Source organism: Oncorhynchus kisutch, linkage group LG3 (genome assembly GCF_002021735.2).
Source record: "Oncorhynchus kisutch isolate 150728-3 linkage group LG3, Okis_V2, whole genome shotgun sequence".
In the NCBI taxonomy this organism is placed as follows: domain Eukaryota; kingdom Metazoa; phylum Chordata; class Actinopteri; order Salmoniformes; family Salmonidae; genus Oncorhynchus; species Oncorhynchus kisutch.
Genome location: NC_034176.2, coordinates 57,080,756 through 57,103,901, shown reverse-complemented (window position 1 = coordinate 57,103,901; position 23,146 = coordinate 57,080,756). Strand labels below are relative to the sequence as shown.

General features: G+C 41.0%; 1 protein-coding gene and 1 long non-coding RNA gene across 2 annotated transcripts; both read left to right on the top strand.

The window, feature by feature from the left end:
- The first annotated feature begins 55 nt into the window (after nucleotides 1–55).
- On the top strand, nucleotides 56–12,882 carry LOC109886012 (adhesion G-protein coupled receptor G5-like). The gene is made up of 14 exons (XM_020477779.2): nucleotides 56–538; nucleotides 6,843–6,937; nucleotides 7,064–7,510; nucleotides 7,704–7,755; nucleotides 8,132–8,246; nucleotides 8,353–8,475; nucleotides 8,641–8,769; nucleotides 9,409–9,451; nucleotides 9,947–10,053; nucleotides 10,179–10,294; nucleotides 10,602–10,861; nucleotides 10,992–11,091; nucleotides 11,212–11,492; nucleotides 11,925–12,882. The coding sequence occupies exons 2-14, from the start codon at nucleotides 6,871–6,873 to the stop codon at nucleotides 12,041–12,043; spliced, it is 1,959 nt and encodes a 652-aa protein (XP_020333368.1). The 5' UTR covers nucleotides 56–538; nucleotides 6,843–6,870; the 3' UTR covers nucleotides 12,044–12,882.
- A 3,037-nt stretch (nucleotides 12,883–15,919) lies between these two features.
- LOC116358282 (uncharacterized) lies at nucleotides 15,920–22,850 on the top strand. The gene is made up of 2 exons (XR_004206158.1): nucleotides 15,920–16,574; nucleotides 21,424–22,850. It is a non-coding gene; the product is annotated as an uncharacterized LOC116358282 (long non-coding RNA).
- The last annotated feature ends 296 nt before the right edge of the window (nucleotides 22,851–23,146 follow it).

Genomic DNA, 23,146 nt, shown 5'->3' with positions numbered 1-23,146 from the left:
GTATAGTGAATAGCCTATTTTCTATTCTTCTTCTAGAGAAAAAACTCACAACAGTTGCCCCTCCTCTTACCAAACACCCACAGGCAGTCTGGCGCTCACACCTTGTCAGTGCTGACAGCTATTCTCTAAGGGTTATATACAGGGTTAGGCAGCTCAAACAACACTGGAACCTTTTCTATGTGGCTGTACTGTGTAGCCCGGGTGCCGGTGCAGTGTCAGATGTGCTGAAGTGTCTGGTAGTTGCCAAAATTTAAAAATAGCCGAGTCTTTGAAAGATAAACTTCCAGTCATGTATGTCTGAGCTCCTTTTCACACGCTGCTGTGGCTGTCTGAGTTTCTGGGAAGAATCCGGTTTCTTTTCGCCTTCCACTTCACACACCGTTTCTGTTTCTGTCACTATCGTACAGCGAAGCCTATAGTCCGCGTGGGCAGTTGTGAAGAGCACCGTTCATAGGGAGACAAACATCTTTAGACATCGACGGAAAACCATAACCAACACTTTTAGCAGAGGAGCAGACGGGTTCCCGACAGTGTAAAGGTAAAAACAACTTTTTTTTACTGCACTAATCTGTGATATTCTATTTCTTTCCTAATTTCACCATAACGTGTGTGTAGCCTACCGGTTAATACATTCAGTGTGGAGACAATGGATGTATTGACAAAGCAGAGGCAGGTGTTTCTATGTTTTAAAGGTCTAACAGTGAACCTCAGATTTGGCCTGCTTCACATTGTGCTAAATTAGGCTACAACCCGTTACAAACCAGTTCTTACATTTGTGTTGTTGATAGTTATCAAGTCAAGGTAACATATTCATTTCGTTGTCAGATTGACCGATACAGTAGACGAAAATAAATTGCTCTGAAGTATGTGACAGTTGATTTTGGCTAAATTTCTTCAGAATTCTATCTGTTCTTACTTTTAGTAGGCGTAATTGTAATGGTATTACTTATTACTATTATGAAATGCAGAATCAAAGGATGAGGTGCTGCTAGTATTTTCAACAATGCTTGGATGATGGTTTTGGTGCAGTTTAATGTTTGCCCACTTCCTTGACAGGTTGGCAAAATAATACAGTTCAGAATAAGCTATATGGAATTGTTTTAAGAAGGTCATACCAAGGATAATTTAGCTATTTGAATTAGAATTTTAAGTATAAAAAAAATATGTTAAAAATTATTTGATGAAAAATGTAATTTGGCCTTACTGCCATTAGCCCATACAAATGCATTGAGTAACAGATTCACTACATGGAACAACAGATAGTCCCCCCCAAAAAATCTAAAGGAAGTTTGTTCTGAAGTGTCTCTCCTATATCTGAGAGATATAAGAAACATCAGGGAAAATATATATAGTTAATTCGGAAAGTATACAGACCCCTTGACTTTTTCCACATTTTGTTACATTACAGCCTTGTTCTAAAATGGGTTAATACGCACCTCTCTTATTCAGAGGGGTTGGGTTAAATGCGGGAAGACACATTTCAGTTGAAGGCATTCAGTTGTACAACTGACTAGGTCTCCCCCTTTCCCCTTAATATACATTACCAGTCAAAAGTTTGGACACACCTACTCATTCAAGGGTTTTTCTTTAATTTACTATTTTCTACATTGTAGAATAATTGTGAAGACATCAAAACTATGAAATAACACATGTGGAATCATGTAGTAAACAAAAAAGTGTTTGTCAAAATATATTTTAGACTCTTCAAGGTAGCCACCCTTTGCCTTGATGACAGCTTTGCACACTCTTGCAATTCTCTCAACCAGCTTCACCTGGAATACTTTTCTTGAAGGAAAATAGATAGATAGCTTTTTTCTCCATTGTTTTCATAAATCAAGTGTGCAGATGGATTTGATTTAATTCAAGGGTTCCCACATATACTGAGCACTTGTTGCCTGCTTTTTCTTCCCTCTCCGGTCCAACTCATCCCAAACCATCTCAATTGGGTTGAGGTTGGGTGCTTGTGGAGGTCAGGTCATCTGATGCAGCACACCATCACTCTCCTTCTTGGTCAAATAGCCATTACACAGCCTGGAGGTGTTGGGTCATTGTCCTGTAGAAAAACAAATGATAGTCCCACTAAGCACAAACCAGATGGGATGGTGTATCGCTGCAGAATGCCATGGTACCCATGCTGTTTAAGCGTGGCTTGAAGTCTATATAAATCACAGACAGTGTCACCAGCAAAGCACCATCATACCTCCTCCTCCATGCTTCACGGTGGGTACTACACATGTGGAGATTATCCGTTCACCTACTATGTGTCTCACAAAGACACGGTGGTTGAAACCAAAAATCTCAAATGTGGACCGGTCTAATGTACATTGCTCGTGTTTCTTGGCCCAAGCAAGTCTCTTCTTCTTGTTGCTGTCCTTTAGTAGTGGTTTCTTTGCAGCAATTTGACCATGAAGGCCTGATTCACACAGTCTCCTCTGAACAGTTGATGTTGCTTGAACTCTGTGAAGCATTTATTTGGGCTGCAATCTGAGGTGCAGTTAACTATAATTATCTTATCCTTTGCAGCAGAGGTAACTCTGTGTCTTCCTTTCATGTGGCGGTCCTCAAGCCGCCAGTTTCATCATAGTGCTTAATGGTTTTTGCGACTGCGCTTGAAGAAACTTTCAAAGTTCTTGACATTTTCCGGATTGACTCATGTCTCATGTCTTATGTCTTGATTCATGTCTTAAAGTAATGATGGATTGTCATTTCTCTTTGGTTATTTGAGCTGTTCTTGCCATAATATGGACTTGGTATTTTACCAAATAGGGCTATCTTCTGTGTACCACCCCTTCCTTGTCACAATTGGCTCAAACGCATTAAAAAGGAAAGAAATTCCACAAATTAACTTTTAACAAGGCACACCTGTTAATTGAAATTAATTTCAGGTGACTACCTTATGAAGCTGGTTGAGAGAATGCCAAGAGTGTGCAAAGCTGTCATCAAGGCAAAGGGTGGCTACTTTGTAGAATCTCAAATTTAACATATATTTTGATTTGTTTAACACTTTTTTGGTTACTACATGATTCCATATGTGTTATTTCATATTTGTGATGTCTTCACTATTATTCTACAATGTAGAAAATAGTAAACAATTTAGAAAATATGAAAAAAATAATACCCCATAATGACAAAGCAAAAACAGGTTTTTATACATTTTTGCAAATGTATTAAAAATAAAAACAGGAAATATTATATTTACATAAGTATTCAGGCCGCTTACTCAGTACTTTATTGAAGCACCTTTGGCAGCGATTACAGCCTAGAGTATTCTTGGGTATGACGCTACAAGCTCGGCACACCTTTATCTGTGGGTTTTCACCCATTCTTCTCTGCAGATCCTCTCAAGCTCTGCCAGGTTGGATGGGGAGAGTCGCTGCACAGCTATAATCAGGTCTCTCCAGAGATGTTCGATCGGGTTCAAGTCCGGACTCTGGCTAGGCCGCTCAAAGACATTCAGAGACTCCTGTGTTGTCTTGGCTGTGTGCTTAGGGTTGTTGTCCAGTTGGAAGGTGAACCTTCACCCCAGTCTGAGGTCCTGAGCTCTCTGGAGCAGGTTTTCATCAAGGATCTCTCTTCACTCCGTTCATCTTTCCCTCGATCCGGACTAGTCTTAGGCTATGTTTTCTCTTCTCAGACAAAAGGTGGTGGAGTAAAGCTTGTTGCATGTCTGTCTGACTCTCACTTGCTTTGACTGCTTTGCCATTCCAAGCTATACTACTCTGAAGTGGTATACAGATGCGTTCGGTGACAGACAGGGTGAATCACTGATGTTGAAGACATCAAAATACTGCAGCTTAAAGACATGTTGAACCAGAGTTCATTGGATAGGGCAAGTTTCAATTGAAGCCACAGTGTCACAAATGCAGCATCTTTGAAACTAACGGGTGAAAAGAGTGGGGAAGTGTGAAAAATTGCGTGTGCGAATTTACCCGTCTCATCAGAATGATCAAAATGGAAATTTGAGTTTCTTACACAATGGCATGTCTAATTCTTGTCACCAAGCTCATGCATTATGTGGCTAGCTACTATACAACATGCTTTGGCCTTGAGCATTTATAACTGTATGAACTGTGTCAACACGCACACACAAACACGCACACACAAAGTTGAGAAGTGAAAAGGGACATTCTTTCACTGCGTTGAAGCCCTCGGCTTGAACAATGGAGAGGGGGTGGGAGCAGAGACTGGGTGGAGGTCGGGTTCGCCCTTCTCAAACAGACGAGAACTGAGCACCTTGTGTGCACTTGTTGATTATGTGAAGTCTGATTATGCGGTGGGGGGGGGGGGGGGAGACTGTGCATTTCTTATAAGTATAGTCCAACGAATTCCTAACTGGAATTACACAATGCACTACTTGAAAAGTACAAAATCGTAGTATAGCTTATCAGTAGTATGATCTGTTTGCTAAGAGGGCCACGCTCAGAGAGGAAGAACGAGTGGTTGGAAATGGAGAAGAGTAGTATTGCAGACTTGTGTGACCGGACCCCATTGTGTTAGATTACGTGTGAGATATGTTCTGAGCATAGGACAAATATTGTGTAGGGAGGCAAGATAGGTAAATACTTGGTTCTAAACTCCACTCAGAGGAGAAAAGTGTGTGGAAATGGAGAAGTTCCTCAACACCTGAAACGGGGAAGTCGGGGAAGATATGCCTTATTAAAAATACACTTTTGTTGCGACTCTCTCACCACATAGGGGAAATACAGAGACCACAATCAAGACATATAGAACACGTCATTCACTGTTCTGTTTGTGACATCTCTCATATGATATCATCATATGATGCTGTTTTTACAGGAGGCCAATTGTGGGATCGATTGATGTCTCACTCGTGTTGGTGCTCACGCTCATGACATAAGAAATACATTTTGGCGTCCATGAGAACATCCGTAGGAAACCTTTCTGTGTCAACATTTAGCTCAGTGCTTGTTGGTGTGTAGCATTTGCGGGTGACAGGTTTCTGATGTATGTTGTACAGTTAGCAAAGTTGATCAAAAATAGCTAGCATTGTTAACGTTAGCTAGCCAAAATTCCATCCAGTCCCCTCAATCTTAGTCCTCTTTACACTACACTGCTTTGACGACGCAAACTAGTCCCAGGAAATATACTTTTGTATATTTAGACATATCTATAGACAGATCTAGATTCAAATCTGTCTTCAAGAGATGTCTTCCACACTGAGGTCCTGTGGGAGACATCTACACCACATACCCCCCTCTGAGTCATACAGCATAAAGATAATGTCCCTGCAAGAATGACCTTAACTTAATACCAGTAGACAGCATTTGTGTCTGTTAGCCAATTTGTAAAGTAAAGGCTTTAAAAATATCCACACAAATATTTGTGAATAATATCATTGCATTAATCAAGTGTGCAACACTATGCACAATATGGTTTAGATGAGAAGCTCCTGTATAGTTTGAATTGGTTTTCCTTATTTTGTTTGTCTATACACTATGGTATTTACGGTATGCTAATAGCTGCACTCACACAGGAAGCAGTAACCACATATGAGGCTAGTGTGAACAGAAAAGTTGTAATCTGATGTTGAAAAGAGATAGATCTACCAATGTAGCGGAATCCACCCTTAACCAGCTTCCATGTGCAGTTACCGTCTGGAAATACACACTACTTTTTTAGCATAAAAGAAAATATGGGTGAAGTAGGCAAGAATTTTCTTTATGTTTCACCATCAGACCTGCATAATTCTTACATAAAACATGTGTTTATTAGGCCAAATTAAACATTCTGTTACATTTTACCCAAGTGATCTGTTCTTGCAATTTGTAGTCTATGACATTTCAGATTTACATATAATAATTTTTCACAAAGTAGTTTGGATGTAGTGAACTACTTTTCCCAAGTAACTTTAAATAAGTAAACTATAATTTTCATCAGGGTAGCTTTAGTGTAGCTTCATTTCTTCCAGTGGGACATTTCTATACACTCTTAGAAAAAAAGTGTGCTCTCTAGAACCTTAAAGGGTTCTTTGGCTGTCCCCATAGGAGAACCCTTTGAAGAACCCTTTTTGGTTGCAGGTAGAACCCTTCTGGATTCCATGTAGAACCTTTTATACAGAGGGTTCTACATGGAACCCAAAAGGGTTCTACCTGGAACCAAAAAAGAGTTATCCTTTAGGGACAGCTGAAGAACCCTTTTGAAACCCTTTTTTTAAAGAAGCTTCACTAACACTTAAAATTGTACACAGGTAGGTCACATATCTGCCACTACAGCTCAGTTGGAATTGAAATGAAAGACTGTGGCGTGTGTCTGTGGGAAGATGCTTCGATCACCATGGCAGCAGCCACATGGGTTGTACACGTCTTCTGCAGAATAGCTAATGTGATATATTTTCGTTCTCAGACAGGGAATTAGTGTGAATACAGTGAATTAGCATTGCATTCATTGGTAAGTCTGCATCTGTGAGCCCTCAGAACACACACTTGTAATCGAAGACAGTGAAAACAAGACACACTGAATGACTGATGGAAGTAAAACAGTATTCTCATTGATAAGAACTCAAGAAAGGACACCAAATGTATTTTTAGGACTGAACAAATGTTTTTATTGATAAAGAAATAGTTCATTATAAAAAAAAAAAGAATAAGTGTATCTAAGAAGAGGAATGGTGTCTAGGAGATGTGTTGTTTAGAGAATACAGGATAAATAATGAGATAATTGCCCCTGGAAGGAATGGTACAGATATGTGTTTGAAAGAGTGACTGCAGTCACCCTTGGACAGATCTATCCTGCTTTTCACGGAAAGAAGTGTCTGGAACACTAATTAAAGTTGAGTTGTACTCATGTTTTACAACTGTGTTGTTCTTCTTGCCATTTTATAGAGGTCAAAGGTGAAACCATACAGTAACAATGGGGCCCAACCAGGAGTTTGGAGGGACCCTGTGGATGATCTTTCTCTTTACCCTTTTTGCATCAGGTAAGAGAACATTTTATTTGCAATGGTCTACAAATAAAGCAAAACACTGTATAAATTGAGAGGGATTCTGTTTCTTTAAAATTCCAAAAGTAAAACATAAATAATTCTCAAAAACTGTCCAAACAGGATCAGGGGAAAACGACAGGAACTTCAAAATGTGTGGAACATGGCGCCATGGCAACGGGAAATTAACTCTGGCTCACAATTTTAAAAGGGGCTGTGGCAACATCACCATCTCAGCCAATGAGAGCTCCCTGTCCATCCATGGTCAGATAACGGCCCAATGTCAGAACTCTTCTGTCATCGAGCTGGGCCCGAGCCCAGAGGCAAGAGAGAGACCCTTCTGTATGTACTGGGAGCCACTTCTGGACCACCTCTGGGTAGAGGTGAAGGGAAAGAACCACACTCTGTGCTGGTCATCTGGTCTACAGGGGAACTGCTGCACTGACCTGTCCCAAGGCAAAAAATACGGGATTTCGATGTACGGGATACTCAACGCGACACAACAGGATGATATCATAAGTTACCAAATACACCCAGCCTATGGGTTTTTTGGCGGAATGATCAACTGCAGTAAGCAAGCCGTTGAGTTATCTTGTCAGTTATATTGTCTGATGAGGAAATCAACTTTATATAAGTAATTATTATTATTATTATTATTAAGTTATTAATAAGTTATTGTTAATCTAACTACATTTTGGGTGTGTTATACAGTCTTGACAATATAAATACTAGACTGCTTCTGAATGGATTCTTTGCCTTTCAGAAAACGAGTTTTGTGATGAGGCGAGTCAGGGATCTGGTGATAAAGTGAACTTGTAAGTTGTACCTCTTTGTTTTGAATTACACCCCTCCATGTCATCTCTCAAACTCCTTTATCCTCTATGGCTATGCATATCCTCTTGAGTTGACTAACCAGCATGACAAGATGTTGTTATAAACATGTTTAGAGCAGTAGTGAAGTATGACGCAATCTATTATGAGTGAGCCGCAGAGCTTAGGCCACAAACCAAAGAATTGAGCTCAGTGTGAATAATGGGTGGGGTCTGGTTTGTACACAAAACTTCCATCTATTGTACAGCAGTTTCTATATCACCATCACATGCCCAAAAGTAATGTCTATATGTAATGCATAGAAACAACCTGTATGAGATAGATTGGGTTAAAAAATACTGTGTCTGTATTGGTCTGTAGGATAGAGGAGACAGTGATGAGGTCCAAGGTGCTGGGGAACGTGGTGCTGCCCTGTGCCATGAGCACTGTGGTGGAGATGAAGGAAGGCTTTCAGGGCTACAACATCACTCTGCCTGTAAGACCACACACACACACACACACACACACACACACACACACACACACACACACACACACGTTATACGATTTGTATAAATAACTTGTGTGTTGGTATTGTGCAGGCGCCTCGAGGAGTTCCTCCTCAAATGATTCCATCAGTTCACCTTCCTTCTTGTCTGAAACCTCCAGAAAAGAAAAAGGTCAAGGTTGTCTGCACCTACTTCAAAAACAGTACCTTTTTCCAGGTAAGAGCCAATGGGGTTTTCCACTTGGCTGCTACCCTAGTCTACGTAAGCTGTACATGACAGTTTACACTAAAGCACCAAAACAGTCGTAGTCCGAGACTGGGTTTAATCGTTGTCCATAGACTATGAAGTGTAGTTGTGATTCTGGTTGTTGTGTGTTCACAGTGGCGTTCTAAGGCAAACCACAATGTCGTCAGGATTCTAGAAGATGTGGTGGGAATCACCGTGGAGAACGAGATCATCACCAACCTTACAGAGCCAATCAGGATTGGTTTCCATCATTCTGTCATACCAGTAAGTGTGTGCGTGTGTGTGTGCCTGACTGCATGTGTGTGTCTTAGTTAGATTGAAGAGCCGCCGTTTTTTCCCCCTTGATGTATTTTACTGTCTCAAACTCTCCGAGCACAAACCCCTTTCAGAAGCGAAAGGAAACAAAAGTGGAAGATTTGTAGAAAAAAAAAGTCTCTCATCTCAGAATGAGTCACTCTAGCAATTGTACTGTAGCAAGTAGCTTTTTATTCAATACTGTACATCACAGGGGTGTTGCCTCTGAATACAGTAGATTTGTATTCTTAAACAGTTATACAGTTAGAGTAAAGTTAACTTTCTGTTGTATGGTTGTAGTGTTTAGTGTTTCGACTCAGCATGGCCCTTAGTGTTATCACTTTTAGATATTTTGAATGATACTGGTGCATCAGTTCAATTGAAAATGTTTTATTCAGGTCATTGTACACTTGATCCTTTCTGTTCAGTATGTGAGTCGGTCAACAGTAACACTTGTAAAATATGATTGCAGCTCATCTTGCATGCCAGACAGATATACAGTATTTGGTATGTGTTGTTGTTCAGTATCCAGGTCACCATCTAGTGGTGAATTAAATATGTTAGTCCCTACTTGCCTCTCACCTCCCTTTTGTGACTTTTCTTTTTCAGACAAGTCACTCAAGAAAATGTGTTTCTTGGGACACAAAGAAAGGTTTGTAAAGAAACATGTCTAATCTTTGTTGCAATAATAGCGTACTTATTTGTATTATTATTTTTTGTATTGAATATAGAGGATGTTTATTAATTATTAGAAACCAGGTCTTTCGAGCCCTGAATGCTGATTGGCTGAAAGCCGTGGTAAATGAGAAATTATAAACCAGGTAGTTTGACTCCTGGATGCTGATTGGCTGAAAGCCGTGGTATATCAGGCAATATACCACAGGTATGATGCGAAATTACTTGTTTACTGTTCTAATTAACCAGTTTATAACCAGTTTATAATAGCAATAAGGTACCTCTGGGGTTTGTGGTGTATGGTCAATATAGCATGGCTAAGGACTGTATCCAGGCACTTCTCGTTGCGTCGTGCCCTAAGCTGTGGTAGATTGGCTAGATACCACACCACCTCGGGCCTTAATTCTTAATTATGCAGTGTTAGCATTTCCAGGTCTTGCTAAGGCTATTGGTATTGGTTTAATTGTTGCAGATCCAGCAGAGGTCACATGGAAAAAGGAAGGTTGTGAGACCATACAGAAAGGTGCAGAGGACACAGAATGCCGCTGTAATCATCTCACATACTTCGCCATCCTAGTGGTGAGCTATAACCTCTATCATGGAATATTTCCATGGGCAATCATTTGAATAAATCAATAACAACTAATCTCAAGTAGATTTGTAATAGTAGGCCTAAAATTGGTTTTGTCTTCTACTCACCTCAGCAATTGGAACCACGACCAGTGCGCCATCTGAAGGCTCTAACGGTCATTACATCAATGGGCTGTGCCGCTTCTACGTTGAGCTGTGTTGTCCTCATGATCTTCCTTAACAAACAGAGGTACTTCTCCTCACGCGCAAGAGTCTGTCTCCCTGCAGCCCGTCCTACCCATAATATCTCCTACCAGGCCTCAACATGTGACAATACTTCCTAATCATGTTGTGCAAATATCTCAGAGATCATGGGAAATTCCTAAATGTCTTAAAAAAAAACAAGATATGAGTGATATTCGTTTCATAAGAGTTATCTTTGTCTATTTATTTCTCTCCCTCCATCCCCCCTCCAACCCTCCCTCCCCCCTTCCCTCCCTCCCTCCAACCCTCCCTCTCTCTCCCTAACGTTCTCTCCTCTTTTTGCACTGTGGCAGGAGAGAGATGAACCCGTCCACTGCGGTCCATCGAGGTCTGGCCATGGCACTGTTCCTTCTTAGCTTCCTCTTCTTCCTGACAGGGATTGTGGCCAACATGGGAGGGAACAAGGCATGCTGTGTTTTTGGGGCGGCTCTCCACTATGCTCTACTCAGTTCCTTCTCCTGGATGTCTATTGAAGGGTTACACACCTTTTGGTTGGTCTATGTAGTGTTCAGCCCCTCCCCCAGTACTTACGTCTGGCACCTGGTTGGCTTTGGTGAGTGGAAACATACGCAAATAATTGGTTTATATTCCACTGCTCATTGTTGGTAGATGAATACAATTGACTTGAGTACAACTTTAAGCCGTTGACTGTTACTGTACCATCATTTTCATCCTCTGTCCAGGTGTCCCAGCTGTTCCGGTCATTGTACTGCTTGCCATTGGAAAAGTCTATGGTGTAATAGAGGTTGTGTCCAGTGATGATGTCGACAACTCCTACTTGATGTGAGTGCACTTTGGATCTACTGCACCTGAAAGATGAACAGTAGTTCAAGTTTGGACATTTGACTGAGGTGGTGAGTAAGTCAGCCCAGTGATTCATACTTTTTCACCATGGTCTTCTAGGTGCTGGATGGATGTCTCTCCAGACTCTGTGGGCCTACTAGCCCATTACTTCATCAACCTGACCTTCCTGGCTGTAGTGGTCCTCTCTGGTCTGATCATGCTCTTCCTGGTCCAGAGAAAGATCCAGAACCGAGACGAGTGGAAGAAGAACAAGGTGGCGTTTATCAGTATCTGGGGTCTCAGTTGCCTATTTGGGACCTCATGGGGCCTAGAATTCCTGGACTTTGGACAGCTCTCTGAGTTCATCCTCTTCCTTTTCTGCATCCTCAACTCCCTACAGGGTAGGTCCACCTCTGTTGAGTCTAACAAAAGGTTCATATGGTCACATGACCAAAGGAGGCTGTCAGAGCCAACCGTCCATTGTGTTGCTTTGAAACAATGCCCTGTAAAAGTGTTCTGTTTCAGCAGCGTATCAGGAGAAAACCTCCCTGCAACCAGTCTGCTAGAAGTTCACCATAAAGCTGTACTTTATGGTGTGACCATTTTAAGATACCTATATGGATTTGTTTCCATGTCATTTGTTTCTCAACTGTTGAAATAAGTGACATTCAATATGGGTTTAGCTGTTACAAATAGCTTAGAATGATGTTGGTTATAGGCTGTTTTGATATCAGAATCTGGAATATAATTCTGGAGCATAGATTCTTGCTTCTGTAAGGTGTTATTGACCCATCACAGAACTAATCTGAAACATTCTGTGGTCTGTCCCATAGGTTTCTTCCTGATGCTTCGATTCTACATTCTTGATCGGATGCGGAAACAATCGGGGTCTAGTTTGGATGGTAGCAGTAGCACAGCATCTTCCACCAGGCAACACATGCTACAGGAGTAGAGCTGAGCTGGGGGACATGGGATACCATATTTTTGTAGGGTAAAAGGAGGAGCAATGTACCAAACACTGTCACTCAGAACATTCCAACTCTGGGGTTGAGATTCAGAATATTGTACTGCACAAGCCATTTCCATACACATATCGGAGTGACTGTAAAAAACTACTGTCAAAATTAAAGCTTAAAGCTAAAATCTGCATAAGGTGAAACAGCGCCACTGGTCGCCCCAGGCGCATTTGTTAATTATTTTTTTTACGGGGCAGAGATGCATCCTGCATCGTGGTAAAATAATATAGTACTCTGCTGATCTATCGCATGTGCGATGATGTTAGAGGCAAAAAAAAAAAAAAACGGGTGTTTGTTGTTTGAAGTAACGTCTTTGTTGTTGTAATATTGCAAACGGACGTTGCAGTTTCATCGCTATGGATTCCAGCTTTAAGCCCCAGGGCGACCCTTAAAATGGTTGTTTTATTATGTGTACGTTTATTATTTCATAGATATCAGTCATTTCAAACTTGAGCCTCATCGTTTTTGTTTACCCATTCATCATGTTGTCAAATCCCATATGTAACAAACTTTCATACATAGTTTTAAAGAGAATGGCAGCCCATACATCAGTCATACGGATGTTAGAAGAAGTTAGATGAAACTGAAATGTGCTGTATGAGAGACATTCCAATTAAGATTGTGGATAATCGGTAGGTGATGTGTAATTTACAACGCCTCTAAAACTATGTAATGTTTCAGTGATTTTTCCCCATCTACTTTACTCAGAAAGGGACTCATAGAAGTGTCACTCTGTAGAATGTCTGCTGAGTGTCTTTCAGATGATGGCCTATGACATTTGGTTGAAGTTGGCAACTTGCTCTATTCTGTGACCGACACACTGTACATTCAGATCATAGTTACTGGACTGTTTTTTGCACTTTATTTTTTCACTCGTATTTATTTTTTAGAAAACATGACTGGTTGTGTCGCTCACATCATTGTGTGTATATATTTTGCAACTTTTGAAAACGTATTGTAGTATTGTATTTGTATATTAGTATGAATGTAAATGTGTATTGCTTCAATAAAAGTTTACTGTAAAGAAAAGAACACCAGGACCTTAGTTTGAATGTGTAACTACAAAAATATGTAATAATTGATGTCTATATAATCCATAAGTAAAATATCTGCACTGTATACAACTACAATTACAGACTGACCAGTTGAATCCAGGTGAAAGCTATGATCCCTTATTGATGTCACCTGTTAAATCCACTTCAATCAGTGCAGATGAAGCGGGGGAGACACGCTAAAATAATCATTTTTAAGCCTTGAGACATGGATTGTGAACGGCTAAGACAAACGATTGAAGTGCCTTTGAACAGAGTATGGTAGTAGGTGCCAGGCGCACCGGTTTGAGTGTGTCGAGTAATGCTACGCTGCTGGGTTTTTTACGCTCAACAGTTTCCTGTGTGTATCAATAATGGTCCACCACCCAAAGAACATCCAGCCGACTTGACACAACTGTGGGAAGCGAAGCATTGGAGTCGACACGGGCCAGGATTCCTCTGGAACACTTTTGACACCTTGTAGTCCATGCCTGACAAATTGAGGCTGTTCTGAGGGCAAAAGAGGGTGCAACTCAATATTAGGAAGGGGTTCCTAATATTTGTACACTCAGTGTATGTTGATGCTGTAGTTTTGGTTTACAGTAAATTGCAGAGGTTCAAAGGGAAAACACTGAGTGTATCATGATTGCTTAATTGCAGGATGATTACAGTGACAGTGTGGAAACTTGCACAACAGGGTTTTTACGTGGCCACACACTGGGTTACTTCAGAGTGACGGAGCAGAGTAAATGCACTCATTCTCCCTCATTCTGAGGGTGAATGAGGAAGTAAGCCATCAAACTGATACTTATGCTTCTTTTAAGCTGTCAATGAGATGTCCATTCCTAAGTAGAGGATTGACTATATTTAGCCTACATTAGAATTTACTGTTACCAGACTTAGACAGCAAACCGATTGTGTCCACACTATATCCCTGTGCTTTTAATGCACAAAAGGTGGGTGTGAGTGAAACATAGTGTTTAATAAGACAGTCCTCTTTTCATACCCACAAATATTTCAACTTACCCATTGTAAATAGCGTAACACCCTAACCACATCTTAAAGTAAATGGAAACAAGAATAAAGAGACACATATCACTTCCTTTGTGTCTGAGTCATCAAGGCCAGTCATAAACTCATCATATTGACACAATTATGATCCAAGTCAGATAGATTCAAAATCGATGATGTGTATGATGAGCCCAGAGATGACCACGTCCATGTGCATTGTGACTATAGCGTGCCATTTCCCAAACTTCCTCACCTGGCTGAAGACAGTCAGACACCGACTTGTAAAAAAATTGTAAACATATTCATGTCTCAGCCATATCCAGTCCCAGGTAGCTCATTACAGTAATGTCAGTAATTTATCTGCCTTTGCGTATTTTAGGCTTTACCACTTCCCTGTTCTCCAGACCAGAACTGTTTTCAAATAACTATACTAACATACTGTATACTACATACTAAAAGGATCATACAATTTTAACAATGGCCGCAGTGCGTGTGCAAAGTCTCAGACTGATCCAGTGAAGAATTACATTACTGCACAATATTTTGTATTAAGTCTGCCAGGAGCTTGCTCAAAATGTGCCAAATTGGTCAATTGATACATTCAGGTACATAACTATAGAGAACATACAAAAAAATGTAGTTTACACTCTAGGAATGTCATACATGATGAATCATTAGTTTATTCACCAACTTTCACACATCTAGATGGCCCAGGGACGGGGTGGCTGTGGAGCCAGAGACAGCAGTTGGGTCAAACTGTAGACACCAGGTCCTACATTTGAACATAAACATTGATTTTGTCAAACAAAACTATGCTACATTTTATCTCTGGGACCCTCAGGATGACAAATCAGAGCAAGACTACTGAATGTAAGTACATTATTTATCTTCTGAGGTGAAAGTATCAAACCAGTTGCAGTGATAAAAGTTGTTGTTGTGCACTCTCCTCAAACAATAGCATGGTATTTTTTCACTGTAATAGCTGTTATTTGGACACTGCAGTTAGATTAATGTGAATTTAAGCTTTCTGCCCATATAAGACATGTTTGTGTCCCGGAAAGTTGGCTGTTGTATACAAAGTCATTCTAGTCACATTAGTGCACGTTAGCAACAACTGTCCCGGTTTAGGGACACAGATCCCGTAGAGGTTTTTAATGAATATATACTACATACTCAATTTACGTCACAAATAGTAGGGTTAGTATGAGTATTCGAACTCAGCTCAGGAGATTGGCTAAAACGAATGGGGGCAAGAAATGTGAATTGTTTTGCTCTCAAGAAAAGGGCACCATATAAAGTAATGATTACTGGGGTAGCAGTAAATGTAAAAGTTGACTAACTGGAGGGGAAGATTCCCAGTGTTTGTGATGCTCGCCATGTGGTACATCGCAGACAGCGTGGTGTGAGTGGTGAAACAGAAGAGTCATTGTTTATTCTTTTGAGTTTTGATGTTGAGTCTTTCCCCAACAAAGTGATGTTAGAATATAATTGATTCTGTATGAGCTTGTGCCGAATACATTACTTTGTTACAGGTGTCAAGCTTATGGGCATGTGGCAGGAGGGAGGTTCCTAGGTGTGAGACGTGTGCAGAAGGGCATGAGACAAACAAAGGAATGTGTAGCATTGGGGATAGTAGTGGTATGTGTTAATTGTAGGGGTGCCCATGGGGCTGGGAGAGAGGCAAGTTGAGGTTTCCAGGGTTAGAGTAGTGCAGAAGTTGTCATATGCTGAAGCAGTGAAGAAAGTCGAGGAAGATGGGTCAAGGGGGAGTGATCCCAAGAGGAGTGGTGTGAGTACTAGATCTGTACCAGTACGGAGAGATAGGCCAACAAGTGATATATGTTTCAGTAAGATTGGATTTTTTGCATTTATAGCAATGGTTATCAACTGTACTGCAGGAATAGAATGTAAGTTGTACAAAATTGAGATTGTGTTGGCAGCTGCAGAGAGGTATTTTGGGTGTGTGAGACTTGACATCAGAAGAGTTACAGGGTGGGTTAAGTGGTGGTGTCCCATCCTTTCAGGTTGTTGGCATGAGGTAGGACGAAATGTGTTGTTATGAGTTAAAAACATTTAGACTACGTTACCCAGCAGGCTATGCGGATGGTTAAGGAATGCTTTGCATGGCTAAACATGAAGTTTTCTAGCTGAAGTATATGTTCATTAAAAGTAGTTAAACCTACGCCCCAGTTTGTCATTATATAAGGAACAAACATAACATGGTGTCAGATTGGTAGTCGCTATGACAAAGAGAAAAGAAAGGAGTAACTTCCGCGACGAAAATGGAACGTTCTACCACAAGTTAAGTGACGTGAGTAGTCGAAGATGCTAGCTTGCAAGAGCGAGGACAACGAGCCGCAGCAGCGAGAGTGACAGCAGCGAGAGGGAGGCTGCATTGGAATCTGTTGACGAGCAACATACTGAAGTAAGAGAAATTGACACTGTTCCTGTTCTCCGTCATGGATAGGCTTAGTCCTTCTACTCCTATGCAGTTAACAGGCAATTTAGCAGACAATTGGAAACGTTTCAAGCAGAGATTCAATATCTACCTAGCAGCCAGTGGTGCAGGGGGAGATGACAAATTGAAAGCTTCCATTTTTCTGCATGTTATTGGAGAGGATGCATTGGACATTTACAAAAGCTTTCAGCAAGACGAGGCAAACTTGACATTGACTGTGCTAATGGCTAAATTTGAGGAGTACTTTGTACCAAGCCAGAACGACGTCACGTTTGAGAGATCAGAAACAGGGAGTCCGTTTTGACCAGTATTTTGGCTGAGCTGAACACACTGAGCAAAACGTGTGAATTTGAAAATCTGAAAGACTCACTAGTGAAAGACAGGATAGTCTGTGGCATACTTGATAATGGACTCAAGGAGAGATTGCTGCGTGAGCAAGATTTAACTTTGGATAAAGCAGTGAATGTGTGTCGAGCAGCTGAAACCACCAGAGCACAAGCTAAAGAGCTGTGCAGGGACGTCAGTGTATGTAATAAAAAGAGAGGAGCAATACACACACAACACCTTACAAAACAAAAACAAGCAAAAGAGAGAAATCAAAACACTACATGTGGAAAATGTGGATTTATCCACAAGCCAAAAAAATGCCCTCCATATGGCAAATCATGTAACAACTGTGGTAAAAAAAATCTCAAAATGCTGCAAAGCTGAGGCTACAAAGAAAAAGGTTCACAGTCGAGGAGATGGAAGAATTTAGTTGATTCTGTGGAAATATGCAATGCAGTAAATGCTGATTGGATTGTGCCATTGAAGGTGAATGAAACTACAATACCATTCAAGCTTGATACTGGAGCACAGGTAAACCTGTTATCACTGGATGACTACAAAACACTGAAGGTGAAGAGCAAAATACACCCTGTGAAAATTAAAGATTACTGGTTATACTGGGGAGAACGTACCAGTCAAAGGTAGCTGCATAGTAACTTTACAGCACAAAGGAAAACAGTTCAGAGCACAGCTGCTGATTGTGGAAAAGAGTGTACTTCCTATTCTAAGGAATCAATGCATGTGAAAAGCTCCATTTGTTGAAAAGAGTATGTAGTGACAGACTGAAAATGACCAAGAATCACTACTGGCTGGGTATGAGGATGTGTTTGAGGTTCTTGGATGTTTACCAGGAGAACACAAAATATGTACTGATGACAAAATGATGCCAGTTGTGCATGCATGCAGAAAAGTTCCCTTTGCACTGAGGAAAAAGCTCAAAGAGGAACTCGGACGTACGTCATCACAAAAATGGATGATCCTACAGACTGGGTAAGCTCACTGGTTATTGTGGTGAAAAAGAACGGCGATCTCAGGATATTTCTAGACCCAAGAGATCTCAACAAAGCAATCAAGAGAGAGCATTTCAAGTTGCCAACCAGAGAAGAGATAATGTTGCAGTTTGCTGGAGCAAAGGGGTTCAAGGGGTTCAGTAAGCTTGATGCCTCATCAGGATTCTGGCAAATGAAGCTAGATGATGCAAGCTCAAGGCTATGCAAATTCCACACACCTGAGGGCAGGTACAGATTTCTTCTACCATATGGGATTCTCTCAGCTCCAGAGGTCTACCACAAGACAATCCACATGATCTTCGAGCACATTCCAGGAGTGGAGACTATGATGGATGACATCATCGTCTGGGGGTCCACATATCTGGGGGACACGGAAAGTCAACCTAAAACTAAACAAGGACAAATGAGAGTTTGGTGTGAAAACACTTACCTTCGTGGGAGATGTACTCTGAGGACGGAGTCAAACCAGACCAGAGGAAAACATCAGCCATCAACAACATGGAACGTCCGAAGAACAAGGACGACGTGAGAAGCTTCATGGGCATGATCACCTACCTTGCAAAGTTCATACCTCAACTGTCAGCACAGTCTGCTCCACTCAGATGTCTTCGGGAACAGGAAAACTGCTTCAAAAACCTAAAGACAATCACAGAAGAGCCAGTGCTCAGGTTCTATGATCCAGAGAAAAGACGCGTCAGTTTGGCCTGGGAGCAGTTCTTTTGCAACAGCATGACACATGGCAACCCGTCGATTATGCGTCCAGAGCCTTGAAAGGCGCAGAGAAAAAGCACGAATAGAGAAAGAACTACTGGCAAGCACATACACTTGCGAACGGTTTCACCAATACGTCTACGGACGAGACTTCGAAGTAGAAACCGACCACAAACCATTGGTGTCAATCATGTCTAAGCCACTGAATGATTGTCCAATGAGAATCCAGAGAATGTTGATCAGACTGCAAATGTATGATGTGAAGATGATCGATACCCCGGGAAAGTTCATGTTCGCCGCCGACACTCTCGAGCAGTCGACAAGGAGAGCTTCGACACATAGAAAAACACTGCGATTCAGGCCTACCTCGACATGATCGTAGCATCACTTCCTGTGTCTTCTGAGAGAGTGGAGCAGATCAAAAGAGAGACTGCAGCTGACCGAACAATGACAGAGTCGAAAGTAATAACACTGATAGGATGGCCTGCACAGAAAAACAACTGTCCAAGGAGAATACAGGATTACTTGCTGTGCAGAGCAGAGCTCACCGTTGTGGATGACATAGTGTTCAAAGGCAACAAGATTGTCATTCCCATGACACTACGCAAAGAAATGCTACAGAAAATACACGAGGGCCACTTGGGTGAGGGAAAATGCAAACGACGAGCATGAGAAGTAATGTACTGGCCAAGAATGAACCAGGAAATCAGCCAGGCCACTGCTTCATGTGAACTGTGTTTGACCTACAGGCCAAAGCAGCAAGCAGAGCCGCACATACCTCATCCAGTACCCACAGACCCTACTACAAAATTGTCAAAGGTCTGATGAAAAAAGCACACGATGGAAAGACAAAACAAAAACAGCGACACGACAAAAGTGCATGACACTTACCTGAACTGAAACCTGGAGATCATGTACGACATCACTACAGGAACCTGGATGCAGCAAGGGTGTGTGCAGAGAGAAGTTGCACCGCAATCCTATGAGATCCAAACAGAGCATGGATCACAACTGAGATGAAACAGAGTGGATTTAAGGCTGCAGCCATTCACTCAAGGGACTGAGGATCATCAGGAGGATACTGCTGAAGTGTCAATGCCTTTAGAAATGGATAATTCAGTCAGAACACCATGACTGACAATGAACGCTGTCCAACTGTTTCAGGAAGCACTTCAGCAGAACGACCAAAAAGGACTGTCAGAGCCCCTGAAATGCTTATGGAGAATTGCTAAATAAAATATTTAAAAAGGGGCACCTGGACTGAATGTTTTGTTATTGTGGAGAAGAAAAAAGATAGAGCCACAGAGTATTGTTGGACAGACTATATTAAAATACATTTGGGGAAAGAAATGTGTGCTATTGAAAATTGCATGTTATGCAGGTTGAGTAAACAAATGTGATGTGACATGTATAGTTACATAGAAAAGTAGTTATTTTACAGGAAAGAAGATGTGTTATGTGTTAATAACATTTAGACTACGTTACCAGCAGGCTATGCGGATGGTTAAGGAATGCATGGCTAAACATGGAGTTTTCTAGCTGAAGTATATGTTCATTAAAAGTAGTTAAACCTACGCCCCAGTTTGTCATTATATAAGGAACAAACATAACACTAAATAGATTTAAATAGTGGAGTAGGGTGGTGTTATTTTTTATTATTAGATTATTATTTATGTATTTTGAGTGTTGTGTTGGATGGTAGGCTTTTTGTTTACATATTTATTTTTTCAAGCAAAGTATAAGGGAGTTGTACTTCAGTCTGTGGCGGTAATGCCACATTCATTGGATGCCAACTGCCGTTAAACCACATCGAAGGAGAAGGAGATTGGCAAGGCAGCGGTGTACACTAACACGCGGTAAATTGCTGCGATCCGACTAGGCCGCCCAGAGTGGCTCGCTTGTGGGCGTGCTGGCAGCATGTTCGGTCGTACGTTAAGAATTCAGCATAGCAAATTTGTATGAAGGTCTGGTTATTAAATGGGTAAATAGTTTAATCTATTCTCCATTTCATGAATTTATTCACAGGTAATATGCTCTAAAAACACTCAGGTGACAAACTTTGCTGCCCACATGGCTGGGAGAACCTATTAAAGTAAATACATTTATAAAACTATTATTAGCTAACTAGCTACAGTGCCAGGTTTTTGTCATAAAGTGTGTAGCTAGCTATGTAGCCAATCTGTGTATGGACCGTAAAATGTTTGGTATACACATTAGTTCAGAACCTAGCTAAGAACCTCAGCTATCATAGCCAGTTGCTATGCTGAATTCTTGACGCACAATCGAACGTGCTGCCATATACTGCTAGCACGCCCACAAGCGAGCCACTCTAGGCGGCCTAAGCGGCACGCTGCAATTTACAGTGTAAGGAGCGCGGGTTTGAGAAGTGAGTGAATCCAGAGAGAAATAGCAATGGCGTCTTTTTTGTAGGCACTAACTCCGCCATGGTTCATTGGACAAAGCCTATGTGGAAATTAATGTTTTTGTGATAAACGCCAAATATAAGGTACGAGGTCAACAAGTTGTGGAGAGCTTATACGTTTTGTTCTATGAGAATCTTCATCAGCTAGTCACATGTTGTGAATTATGTAGCATATGTGATTCCGAAAAGCACAAAGGCTTCATAATTCATAACGGTCAGGTTAACTTATTGATAGTATCTAGTAGAACAAAATGTATATGATCTCCTTGGGGTATAAGGTAAGACACAAGCTATTTTTGACATTTATCTCAAAACCCTATTCTTTCCCCATTCATTTTCACCATAGGATGGCTGAAGGAGCAAGAGGTTAGAACTTCAAGCTGGCTCTCTAAGGCGCTGACATAAAGCGCTCGGCGGACATGGTGGCCCTTCCATTTTCAATGAAGCCTAGGCAGTGGTGATATTCATTCCCAGGAAAATGACCGTGTTCGAGAGCATCAAAGTGACTGCCGACTGACGGATTAACAAATTACCTTGCATCATAAATAACTCATTATTTTTTTGTAAGTCGGTCACAATTTACCCATGATACCGTGCTGTTTTGATCCTCTCCAACACAGCCCTTTGGCTTCTGCTCTACATTGTTGACCAATCACAGTAGATAACATGGCATGCGTGGTGAATCGTCAGGCTGTGTAGCTGAATCTCATTCATATTATCCTATCATTTGTTGGCTAATTATTGGGCCTAATAGGCTACTGCAGTAAATTGATCATCACCAGTCAATGTTATCACACCATCGTCCGCTTTATGTCTTTCAAACTCCCCACCAAATATTTTCTAATTTCCTTAATTTTGTGGCTAGTCAAATACTTTGTGGCACACACTACTGGTCAATACTGGCTGGCAGGAGCTTTTCGGCACACATTAAATCATGATCATTATAGTTGTCTGACATCAAACGTTTCCCTGTTAATCACAAAGCTTAACAGAAGATATTTTTAAGGCATTTTATCTCTATTTAAATACATTCTCACTTAAACTACAAATCTGTCTTCAGCCAAAATAACTGGTGGGGCGTTTGAAAGGAAATAAAGCGGGTGATGAAGACAGATTTACTGCAGTAGCCTATTAGGCCCAACAAATGATGGGTTAATATGAATGAGCTTCTTCAGCTACACACAACCTCTCCTTTTCAGATGAGCCTGTGTGCAATTCATTCAGGTCAGATTTCTTAACATGATTGGAAGGAGCAGATTCTAAGTTACAGGGACCTACAAACAAAAAAATGTCACTTTTGTTATGACAGCGGTTCTGTTCCCGTGACACTTAAGTTGATTGTTATATTCCATTATTTTCTTACTTTAAAATATGTGTGTTGACTGATCAGTGCAGCGGCATGTGTGTCTTGTCTGTTTAATGAACAAAATAATGAACTATTGATTTTAATTTGCATGGCACAGCCATGCAGCCAATAAGCTGCACAGACCAGTAACATCATTAAACTCAAAATATGCTATTCTATTTTTCTTAGTCTTATGTTTCTTAGAACCTACCTGAAATAATTCATAATGGATTGCTTTGTGATGGTGTATATTCAATGGATTTATTAAAATAGACTCCCACCCACATCAGTATATACTCCCATTGATAACCAATAGGTGCCGGCATGCGTACAGGATGCATAAAAGTCTTATGCTGGCAAGAATGTGGTAAAAATGGAACTGTTTGAAAGGTGCTCATATTAACATTGGCCCCAAAAAATGTTTTGCATCAATTCTGTCTGAACAGTGTATAAGACAAAAGTGGGTAGACTATTGGACTACTTATCCCGAAGCCCCCTGTTTATATAAGGATAGATGGTATATTCCACTAGCACAGGCTTCCTGACACAGATGGTATAGAAGGCAGTTGGTTGCAGCCCTCCTGCTTACATAGTAGGCCTATGTTAGGTTTACATTATGTCAACCTTTTTTTTAAATGTTGGTATTGAGCACATGAATGCCAATGCAGTCAATGATTACTCTAGGCACATTTATTCAATCAATACTGCACTTATTGGAAAGCAT